Source organism: Trachemys scripta, chromosome 14, assembly GCF_013100865.1.
Source record: "Trachemys scripta elegans isolate TJP31775 chromosome 14, CAS_Tse_1.0, whole genome shotgun sequence".
Classification (NCBI taxonomy): domain Eukaryota; kingdom Metazoa; phylum Chordata; order Testudines; family Emydidae; genus Trachemys; species Trachemys scripta.
The window spans coordinates 20,032,374-20,044,467 of NC_048311.1; the positions used below are offsets into that span (position 1 = coordinate 20,032,374).

Here is a 12,094-nt window from a genome sequence, read left to right on the forward strand (position 1 = left end):
TTGGGGCGGCACCTGATAAGGGGTGGTGGGGGGAGCGCGGCGCGGCATTCCGCGGGGGGGGGGGGGCGCTCCGGCGGCGCGGCGCTGGGCGGGCGGGCTCCAGTTGCGCGGCGCTCCGAGGGGAGGTGGCGCTCTGGGGGGGTTCCGGTGGCGCTCGGCTGGGGGGGGGGCAGCGCAGCGCTCGGCGGGGGGGCTGGGGGGGGCGGGGCTTTTTATTGCTGCTTGGGGCAGCAAAAAAGCTAGAGCCGGCCCTGCTGTTCACAGTGTATAACGCTGAGCATGTGCATCAGTGTGCCGGATCAGGGCCTCCGCGTGCAAGCACTGGCCTCTCCCTCTTGATGTTATACTGCGCTCTTCATTAGAGCGCCTGGATAACATGACAAGATGTACTTGGTTCATGTACTTTGTTGCTGTAGCTTAAGCATTCAGTCCCACTGGTTTATCATCATGTTGGCTGTAGTTTAAAGTGAATTTAGAGCTGGTGGAAGATGCTAGGTTGACAGCCGGGGAGATCGACGTCCTCTGGTTACTCACAGCTGTGGCTTCCTGCCCTGACTCCCTGGCAGTGCATTTCACCCCGACCTGCAGGCACCCATCTCTAAGGAGTCCAAGGATATTTCAACCTCTGCCCCCGTTCAGACTTTGGTGCTTCTGCTCTCACTGCCAGCAAAGCTCCAATTAATGCCAGGTGCCATTAGGCACTGCACTGAGACGACCATCTCATTTGGCACCAGATGGTAACAGTTTCCAATTACTACTGAGTGGGAATGGTTCTGAACTGGGGAAAGTCTCCCTTTCCCATGAGCTGCCTCCTGCCCTCCTGACCCCCAGTCCTGATGACAGGATTGTAACGAGAGGCAGGGAAACACCAGTTGCTCAGACTCTCCAGCAACGAGTGCTATAGAAATGCCTTGAAACACCATCCACAATTGAGACCCAAAGGATGGGCCCTCTTCCCAAGCCACTGCCACTACCAACACTCAGCAAAACCCACTCCACAACACATCTAAAGAGCCCATGGCCATTGTGAAGACCCTGCATGTGATGCCCGCTATGTCACACCGGCACCAGCGTTGGCATGCCAAGCTCACAGATATATATAGAACTCCAGAGGAGGGTGGGTACTTCGATTGTTTAGAGGAAAGACAGGAAAGAACCATTAGGGGAGAGTTTGAGTCACCATGTGCTATTCAGTGCCTTGGGCACACAGGCTGCCATCAAGTCATGGTGAGCGGTTAGATAAAAGACAATAAAATCCAGTCCCATTTTAACAGCGATGTTGCCATGCAACAGACCAGGGAACGTGGACAGTAATTCCCAGCATGGCTTGTGTGTGTCTGTAGGAACCCCATTAGACAGTGCGCTCTTCAGGGCATGGGCTGTGGTCTCCTACGAGGTTTTTGTATTGCACCTAGCACAATGGGTCTCTGACTCAAATGGGGTCTCCAGGCACTACTGTCATACACATAATAAGGAGTGCTGTAGCCCCCACTTTTCCTGCTAGCGCTTCTCACCTAGCTATCCTAGACGTTGCAGAGTAGGTTCAGTGCTCAGCCCTGCCCGGTCAAATCAACGTGGGGACACCCTGGGGCAGAGCCAGCTCTAGGCACCAGCAAGCCAAGCACGTGCTTGGGGCAACAATTTCTGGTGCGGCATTCCGCGTTTTTTTTTGGGGGGGGGGGGGGGGCTNGGGGGGGGGGGGGGGGGGCGGCGCGGCGGGGGGGGGGGGGGGGGGGGGGGGGGGGGGGGGGGGGGGGGGGGGCGGGGGGGGGGGGGGGGGGGGGGGGGGGGGGGGGGGGGGGGGGGGGGGGGGGGGGCTTTGGCACTTGTGCTCCCGGAGGTTTGGGGTTTTTTTTTGCTTGGGCAAAAAACCTAGAGCCAGCCCTGCCCTGGGGGAAACAACCCAAACATACCCCAGGCCCACCAAGAAGGATCATAGCTGCCCAACAACAGGTCAGACCATTTCAGAACCCCGATGAACTACCCAGCGCACGGAGAGGGAGAGCAGGAGTTAAAGGCAGGAGATGACTGTGTCTTAACAACCCTGGACTGTTTTGAATTCTCCTTTTGTCTCACATTTCCTCTTAGCCAGTGAAAACGGCTCCAAACCCCTGCGAGGAAGTGAAAATTTTTCAGTGGGAAAGATTTGTTAGAGTTTAATCTCCCGGCACTCATTAGCAGACGCGTGGTCTGTTACGCTTTTGGTTTCTCCCTTTTCTAAAGGTGCAGCTTACGAAAGCAGCAGCTCTGGCCAGTTCTAGCACCGGGGACGCAAGAGGGTGTAGCAGGCAGGGCACCAGACTGGGAGCCCAGAGACCTGGGATCTTAATCCTGACTATGCCATTAACTCGCATTGCAAGTTTGGGCAAGTCACTTCAAGAAGAGCTGTGTAGATAGAGTACTGGACTGCGACTCAGGTAGACCTGGGTTCTATTCCCAACTTTGCTATTAGCCTGCTGGGTGACCCTGAGCAAGTCATTTTGCCTCTGTGTCCCAGTTTCCCCACTTGTAAAAGGGGAATAATGACACTGACCTCCTTTGTGAAGTGCTTTGAGAGCTACTGATGAAAAGCATTAGATAAGAGATGGGTATTAATTATCTCTATGCTTCAATTTCTCCAGCTGTAAAATGGGAATATGAATGCCATATACAAGTTGTATTACTGTAGCAGTAGAAATTCCCAACCACAATCAGGGCTTGTTTGTACTAGGTGCTGCACATACACACTATAAGACATAGTCCCTGCCCTGAGGAAGTTACAGCTTAAATAGGCAAGAAAGGAGCAGCCGCCCTCTGCAAATCCTTTTAAAAGTAGGTGGGTGCCTCACTTGAGCCACCTTAGTCTTGGCCAGAATCTGCTCCTTGTACCTTTACTGAACCAATATGGCTGTACCAGCTGGCGAGATGGGTTAGGCGTAAACCCGACAGGATGCTGCATCTGGGTTCCAGGACAGTTTTAATGGAAGAAAGGTCCATGTGTGCAGCCCTGGCTGGAAAGGGGAGCTCCTCCTCCCAACAAACATGAAGTGCATCATGAATAGAGGCCTAGTCCAATGACGTATTAATACGTACACAAGAGCCAGAGGTGCTTGAAGATCGATGTCCTTGGAAGGCATCATATCTCAATAAGTACCGTAAGAATTGCTAGACTGGATCAAACCTGAAGTTCATCTAGTCCAGCATCCAGTCTCTGACAGTGGCCAGCATTCGATGCTTCAGAGGAAGGTGCAAGAAACCTCGCATTAGGCAGATATGGGATAATCTGTCCCCCATGTTAGGTTTCATGCTAATCCCAAATAGAGATTGGTTTAAACCCTGGTGCACGAGGTTTAATATCCCTTGCAGGATTTATTAGCATTAACTATAAACTCTGGATATTCTTATCCCTATAATGTCCAGCCCCTCTTTGAATAGCGCTAATTTTTTGGCTTCAACAACATCCTGTGACAACAAATTCCACACTTCGTTTGTATGTTGTGTGAAAAAGCATTTGTTTTATTGGTTTTGAATTTGTCACTTTTAAATGTCATTGAATGCCACTAGTTCTTGTGATATAAGACAGGGAGAACTAAACTCCTGACCTACCGTCTCTAAACCATTCATTATTTCATACACGGTCATCATGTCTCCTCTTCTTCATCTTCTTTCTAAAGTAACAATCCCAGGCTTTTCCATTTCTAGTCAGAGGAGAGTTTTCCCAAGCCTGGGATCATTCCTATCACCCTTTTCTGAACCACCTCCAGTTCTCCCATATCCTTTTTGAGATGGGGGGGATGAGTACTGCACATAGTATTTCAGATCTTCTACACACTAACATTTTGTTTGCCTTTTAGAGTGCAGCTGTACATTGAGGGAGATCTTCACTGAGCTGTCTATACCTTCTGACCTACTCCGCCCAGGTCCCTTTCTTTGGTTGACAGTTAATTTAGAACCCTGTAAGGTGGTGGAGTAGTTTAAATGTTTCCCTTCAAGGTGCATTACTTTGCATTTAACAATGAACTTCATTTGCCAGCACTTTGTCCGTTCTCCTAGCTGAGGGAGGTCCCTCTTGTGAAGTTCCTGCCAGTTTTCTCTGGCCATGACTAACAAAGCTAGCTTTGTGACACCTGCAGAGTTTTACCATCTCACTGCTCACCCTCCTTTCCAGATAATTAATAAATGGATTAAACATTAGACCTCGTAGGGAACGTTGATGAACACGGACCATTTAATCCTACTGTTTCCTGTCTCTTAGCAGTAGGTATACCGTAGTAGCTGGATCTCTGCTGCCTGTAGCAGTTGCACTAATGCAATCCTCTAAATCAAAAAGCAGAATCTACCAAAGTGTAAATTCCTAAAGACACAAATTACAATTTATCTGACCAGGGTCATGACCCCAGAAACCCTGGTGCTTTCCTCCTCTACCTTCCCCCCACCCCACATGAATATAGTTCAGTACGTTGCCACTGCATCTGCTTTAGAAAGGGACCACCAATATAACAGAATGTGGAAGCCACATGGTGATGAGCAAGGTTATAGATGCCTGTTTATCTGTCCGTCCATCTGTCAGCAGACAGCACCCTAAGGCAGTGAGCGGTAGAAGATAATGGGTCAGCAGGAGTCCATGTGTGAAATTCTGACCCCACTGAAGGCAGTGGGAAAAAGCTCCCAGCGGTTTCTATGCAACCAGGATTTTGATCCAATTGGATTTCAGATATAAAACTCCAAGTGCAAACTCTGGTAAGTTTGGCAGTGGGTTCCTGATTATCTGAACAGCCTGAGCCAGGGCAAAGACGTTTGACTCATCGGGAAGCACCGGAGTAAGGAGAGACGTTGGAGAAGGGGTTTGGAGAGCCAGGATTCTGCTGCAGTTTGTCACTTTTCCAAGCTTCCCCTTGGCCAGGAGCTTTGGGCAGAGCCCAGGTGTGAGGCGAAGTCTTAAGCCCAGGCACCTTGGAGCTTCTGGAGTTGAACAGCTGGGGCCAGACAATATTGCCAGGGAGGGCAAGATTCCATCCAGCTGAGCTTGGTCCAGCCAGGCGGAGGCACTTGGTAGGCTCACCCAGGACAGATACAACGACACAGGTGCCAGGTTCTCAGCTGCGGTAACATTCAGGGGACACGCCAAGGGCCGGCCATTGAGAGGAGGACTCCACCTGCTTGGGCCGCTCTGCCATCCTAAACTGGCAGAGACGACAGCTGTTTCTAGACTGAGATGGAACCTGATGGGAGCCAAGGGAACATGGACAAAAGGGAAGAGGAAAAACTGAGTGGGAAAGATCAAGAATTCATAGTCTGCACAGAGGCAGCCCCATGCATTGGGGGGAACCTTTGGAGCCAGGAGAGAAGGGTCCAGCTGTTAGAAGCATGTTCTGCTGTGAGCTGAGCACTTCCCCCAGCGGGGCTAGAACTGCAGAGCGCTTGGGACACAGCAGCCTTTTGTTGTGCTCCACACCCATGAGATATGAAACGACTCAGTGTGCTCAGGTTTCCCCTCAGGCCCTGTCTCGGTCTATGACGGCCATGTTGTGCTGCTGGACAATAGGAATTTCCTCAGTCTCTCCTCCCAAGTAACCGGCTCCCGCTCCCCTTCCCAAAGCACTCCGGGTGGGGGGAAATCACACGGCCTCACAGCAGCCCACCCCTCACCCCCAGCAGCATCTCCTACAGCATCTCAGCCCCCGCCACCGATGAGGAGCCGCTTGCCGGAATACTGCCCCCTATTTCTGAGGTTTGACAGGCAGTAGTAAGAAATATCCCTCTTCCTAACCCTGAGCCCTCCCGGATCACCGTCTCCAGCCAGGAGCTGGAGGCAACAGCAGCTTGGGTGCAAAGCGCATGGTTCTTTTGCGCTGCTACAGAAGCACTAAAGTGTGATAGTTGCGGCAAGGGTGGTAAGATCTGCTAACAGGACGCATTGGGCTGGGTGCTCCACAGACACGCGGTGAGAGACAGGCCCTGCCCCGAAGGGCTGACAATCCAAACAGACGAGACAGAGGAAGGAAACACCAGCCCCGCTTTATAGACGGGAATTCAAAGCCTGGAGAGATGCACAGACTTGTCCTGGGTCATACAGGGAGCCTGTGGCAGAACTAGGAAATGAGCGCAGATCTCACACATGCCCAAGCCCAGTGCCTCCAGCACTCGACCACCCTTCCCTCTCTGAATAGCGAACGTCAATGCTGTCTCCTGCTCAGCCTGTCCAAATCGGAGCGAATCTCCCTGCTCCCCTAGGCGAATCTCCCCCAATTTCAGTTTTCCCTGAGGAAGGGACGGATAATCTGACCCTTTAAAGTGATGTGTTCAACTGCCCTTTGAAGCGCTTTATGGCGGATGTTCAAAGTGCTCCTGCTGGGACGCCCTGATATCCGTACGTGCAAATTGAGTCATTCCCCCCCCCCCCCCCCCCCCTCATGGGCACAGTAAGTCCTTAATTGGAAAGGGCCTTTCCCAGGAAAGTTTGGTTCTTTTGCACAGCCCCACAGCCTCTCCTGCCCCTGGAGCAAGCTGACATCTCAGCATTATCACGACCCCGGCATCAGAACCGCCTGTTCCTGGTCCAGTACTTAGTGCATTATTCTACCCAGCCTCACAGAGCTGCCCCTCCCTGGGGCCAGACGTCACGCTGTCTGCTCAGGTGCAGGCAGTGGCTGGCAAGGAGGGAACGCAGCTCGGTGCTTAGAAACCCCAAGGCCATCCCCGGGCAGCTGGGGAGGTGAGAGAAAGCCTCTCTTCACAAGGAAAAGGGGGGCGCGGGTCACTGACAGCAGAATCTGACCCCTCAGCCTGAATATCCCAGAACATTCCACAGCAGCTTTAATTTTTCTCTCTTGAAATGGCCTCACTCCTGCAGAATGGTTTGGCAGCAGGGTCCGAACTGAATTTCCTGTCCAAGCCTCAAGTGGGAGCGGCAGGCTCCTTGCACGCCTCTAATCCCTTGCACACCCACCTGGATTTAAATCACTGGGGAGTACTCTGTGAACATGCCCGATAGAGGTTCTGCTAAGGTTGCCAACCCTCCAGGATTGTCCTGGAGTCTCCAGGAGTTAAAGATTAATCTTTATTTAAAGATTATTGAAACCTGCAGGAATACGTCCAACTAAAATTGGCAAATCTAGATTCTACCCAGGCAAAGTCTGCACAGCATGAGCTGTTTGGTAATGCAAATGAAATCTATTCATTACTTCCCAATCTATCCATCACAGTGAAGAACAGAATTGTCAGACACATAGATGAACTTAATACGTTGAGGAGGAGTCTTTTGTAAAAGGAAATTACGCCTCACCAATTTTAGCATTCTGAAGATGTTAGCAAGCACATGGACAAGGGTGATCCAGTTGATATAGTGTACTTGCCTCTTAAGCAAAGGAAGCTGTCATGGGATAAGAGGGAAGGTCCTCTCATGGATCAGTAACCGATTAAAAGACAGGAAACAGAGGGTAGGAGTAAAGGGTCAGTTTTCACTGAGGAGAGAAGTAAACAGCGGGGGCCCCAGAGGATCTGTACTGGGACCAGTGCTGTTCAACATATTCATAAATGATCTGGAAGGGGGTAACCAGTGAGGTGGCAAAGTCTGCATACAATATGAAATTACTCAAGATAGTTAAGTCCAAAGTTGACTGCCAAGAGTTACAGAGGGAGCTCACAAAACTGGGTCACTGGTCAACAAAATGGCAGATGAAATTCAATGTTGATAAGTGCAAAGGAATGCACATTGGAAAATAGAACGTCAACTATACATACAAAATGAAGGGGTCTAAAATAGCTGTTACCACTCAAAAAAGATCTTGGAGTCATTGTGGATAGTCCTTTGAAAACTTCCGCTCAGCGTGCAGCGGCAGTCCAAAAAGCGAACAGAATGTTAGGAACAATTAGGACAATATCATAATGCACTATATAAATCCATGGTACGCCCACACCTTGAATACTATGTACAGTTCTGGTTGCTCCAGCCCCAAAAAGATACATTAGAATTGGGAAAAGTACAGAGAAGGGCAACAAAAATGATCAGTGGTACGGAACAGCTTCCATATGATAAGAAATTAAAGAGACTGGGACTATTCAATTTAGAAAAGAGATGACTGAAGTGCGGGATATGATAGAGGTTTAAAAAAAAAAATCATGAATGGTGTGGATGAAGGGGGAAGTGTTAGTTACCCCTTCATATAACACGAACACTAGAGGTCATCCAATTAAATTAATAGGCAGCAGGTTTAAAACATACATAAGGAAGTATTTCTTCACACAACGCACAATCAACCTGTGGAACTCATTGCCAGAGGATGTTGTGAATACCAAAATTATAACTGGGTTCAAAAAAGAATTAGATAAGTTCATGGAGGATAGGTCCATCAATGGCTATTAGCCAAGATGGTCATGGACACAACTCCATGCTCCAGGTATCCCTAAACCTCTGACTGCCTGAACCTGGGACTGGACAACAGGGAATGGATCACTCAATAATTGCCCTGTTCTGTTCATGCCCTCTGAAGTATCAGGCACTGGCCACTGTTGGAAGACAGGATACTGGGCTAGATGCACAATTGGCCATACTGGGTCAGACTATTCTTATGTTCTCACACACACACACACACACACACACACACACACACGATAGGGCCAGAGACATCCCTTCAAACCAAAGCCAAATGCCCTTTCCAATGGCACATGGCTCCAGGTATAACCCGCTAAAAGGAGTTCATGTTTGACCACTCAAAGAGATGCAGCACATCACACTTACAATTAGTCCTGTGTTTGTACAGCACTTAACACAATGTGTCCTAGACAATGACTGGGGCTCCCAGGCACAGCACCAATACATACTAATAATAAAGGCAGACTAGCCATGCTAGCACTGGGACCACCCCCAACCCTTGCAGGCTGTGGGCCAGCAGCAAGCTGCTCTTTGGCTGGACTAAGCCCTTCCCTGAACGGTAGGGCTGCAGGGTGATTGTGGACTTATCAGCCCCCCCTGCGCAGCTACATGCGGAAAGTCCCCACAAGGCAGAGAAGCCAGAACTCTCTGTTGCTAACCCCCAAAATTCGCAGGTTAGGAGAGAGATTCCCCCCAAAACACCCCTCCAGTGGGCGAGACACAAACTTTTGCCATCTATAGTAATGTGATTTCGGCCCCTGCTGCAGGAACTCCCAAGATCTGGGCCCCATCGTGCTAGGCACTGTACAAACATGCTGCACAAGCCAGCCCTTGCCTCCAGATTACAGTCTAGTGCAAAACATAGGGGTGCGTCCATGACACGGCTCATTAAACCAAACTCATTAAGGGCCACCAAGTATCCAGTAGGTGGGAACAACTTTTAATCCCTGCTGAGCTGGGCAGGAGTCGTACTGCTCAGTGAAATGCTCCATAGCTCATTAGCAATGCCCTGTGGTATCCTGTTCCCTCCAGTGCTAATGTTACACCATGGGGAATGCCCCTGTCCAACTGGGCCAGTGCGTACTGACTGCCCCTTGGAAACCACATTCACTCTAGTGCCCCTCTCCTCCCAGTCGCCTCCCCACAAAGGGGCCCAGCAGCTAGGAGATGGTTTTGCTGAGGTGAGCATCTGCAGCAGTGCACTGCAAATCTTTCTGTGCTGTTACCAAGATTCAGAATTTGGATATAGCCCCACGTCCACAAATCCCCACGCTTTTCCCTGCCCCCCTCCTCACACAGCCCCTTATCCTCCAACTGCTCGACACATGCCCCCCTCCTGTCCTCTAACCCTCCACTGACCCTTTTATCTCCCCCACACACTTTATTCCCCTTATCCTGTCCCCAACACATACACTCTGACTCCCTTCTCCCCCCCCCACTCACCACCCCTCCCCATCCCTGTATTCCTTCTCTTGTGCACACTCTACGCCAGATTTGCCCGCAAGAAAAAGCCGAGCTCTATCTGCACTTCAGAAGAGACCAAACTCCTGAATCCTGAATCTGAACCCGGATTTCATAGTTGGCCCTTTTCTAACTGGCTCAACCCCAAACTTTAGACACAGATCCACATTTTGCAAAATGGCCCCTGTGTTTATAATGGACTAAACCCAACCTACAGATCTGAACACTTTGGGCCATCTTAGTTACAAGTTCCCTATGCCCTCTCTCCTGGCACAGTTCATCTTTCCCTGGCTAGAAAGCGGCAGAATGAAAAGAGCAAACCTTAGAAACCTGGGACAACGTTTGCTAATCCACAACTCAGACATGGTTGTGTGTGTGTGTGTGTGTGTGACAGCACTTTACATATTTTAACAAGGTAATCCCCTTCCCCCCCAAACAACTGCACAACTCTGCAAAACAAACCTGTCTGATCAACTAGTGCCATTTCCAAGCAGCACAAAGGAATGAAAATACACAAAGTTTAAAAAAAACAAAAAGATACATACAATTAGCAATCCACCTCAATCTGTCCTGTGCCTACCTGTGAGAGAAGCCCTGTGCTTCATGTAACCGCTCCCCTTTATTAATCAATAGCAAAAAATTAAAGCAAGTGCCACACTAAAGAACACAGATACATTAATTCCACAAACCTCATTAGTGCTTTGTCTGATTCAAAGTCCAAATCCTCTGCAACAATTCAAACAGCAGTCACCCACACAGCAAGCCAAGAAATTCTTCTGAAGGCAAAAGGGGAATTTCACTGCTTCACTGCCACCAGCAGACTTCCACACTTAGCCTGTTTATTTTATTTCTTTGGTCCCCTTTCTCTCTCTTCCATTCAGTTGCCAAGTTTAAATCCACAGGGCAGGCAGGCAGCTCATGAACTTGACATAACTTTGCAGGGCTCTCTGTCCCCTCTGATCAAATATTGACTTCTTTTCCTCCTCTTTCTCTTAGGAGTTACTCCCTCTGCCTGTCTCTCTCACCAGCGGTGTAAGGAGAGGAGGAGAGAGGGTGAGGTGAGGATAGCTGTAGTGGGATCCTTTTTCCAGAAAGGGACAGTTTTATTCCAGCTCAGGTAGACGGGGAGGGGAGGCTCCCGTGACTCAGTCTGGCATTCCTTCAATTTATGCACACCTGTATGGGCAAGAACAGCGAGGGCAGCTAGGCACTCTCTCCCTCCTCCCCATCCACACAAACACCCACCCACAGGAAAAGGGCTGGGAGCTGAGACAGCCCAGCCCAGTTACACTTCACCAACAAAGATTTACAGAAGGGATTGTTTGGAGAGGGAGGGGGGGCTTGCGTCTCAGCCTTTGTGTTAGAAACCCGATGAGCGCAAAGCCAGACGCTTATTTCAGTGCTGAGTGTGCCACCCCGGGCTTACAGCTTTGCAGCACCCAGGGGCTGGCCCTAGATTGTATTGAATTCCCCACCCTCCGTAGTCACTTCTGTCTGGTAGGATCTTTTCCTCCAGACTTTCTATGCTGGGCAAGCTGAGATAATATTGTATTGCAGAATTCAGGTCCCAGCAGAATCCCTGCAAAAAAAGGTCAATCAAGTTCCAGCAGGGACAACCACCACCCCTTCCCCACCTACCCTGTCTCTTTCCATGTCTGGCTGACAATAATTAATGGTCAGCATCCTCCATTTGCGCCCTGAATGGGAGAAAAAGCCCTCAGACCTCATAGGCACTACCGCTAGAACCAAACCAGGGGTCCAGGTGCAACATTTCCAGGCGGTAGTGTAAACGGGACCCACCCACATCCCTGATCTGTGCTAAGGCTTAGACGGGCCAAGGCTTTAACACTGTAAGGTGATTCTGGTCCTGGCTGCAGCTCTTGCTGGTTGGCTGGTAGGCTGATGGCGTGGAGCTTCCAGCTTCTCCCCAAGCCCCACACTTCTAATTAATTTATTAAGTATTCTCCAGTCCAATTAATTACACAACTTCCAGCTACTGCATCGTTTTTGCTCCCTCAGCCCACCTTCTGCAGCTCCCAGGGTTCTTCACACCCCCCCCTCTCCCAGCCCTGGGGAGGGGGTAGCGTCAATGGGGTTCCTCTCACCCCCTTTCCAGGGTGGTGGGGGTAGCTCTAGGAGCTCTTCGCTGCTCCACCTGCCTTCCCCCTGCAGCAGCCCTGATTGGCTGCTCTTCCCCCAGAAGCAGGGAAGACAGCCAATAAGAGGGGGTTTCCTCTGGGCAGGGCTGAAGCTTCTCCTGTCAGTGGGCTACTGGCTCCA

The 12,094-nt window shown here is 50.3% G+C and overlaps 1 protein-coding gene across 5 annotated transcripts in view; it reads right to left on the reverse strand.

Annotated features, from left to right (window-relative positions):
• Nucleotides 1-11,050, reverse strand: part of ITGB4 (integrin subunit beta 4) — a 56,416-nt gene extending 45,366 nt beyond the window's left edge. For 2 of the 5 annotated variants that reach the window (XM_034789894.1, XM_034789898.1), the window contains exon 1: nt 10,504-11,050. In XM_034789894.1, coding sequence (XP_034645785.1) covers nt 10,504-10,508 — 5 coding nt within the window. In that variant the 5' untranslated portion in view covers nt 10,509-11,050. The other 3 variants (XM_034789897.1, XM_034789895.1, XM_034789896.1) reach the window with 3 other exon arrangements.
• Between the last annotated feature and the right edge of the window lie 1,044 nt (nt 11,051-12,094).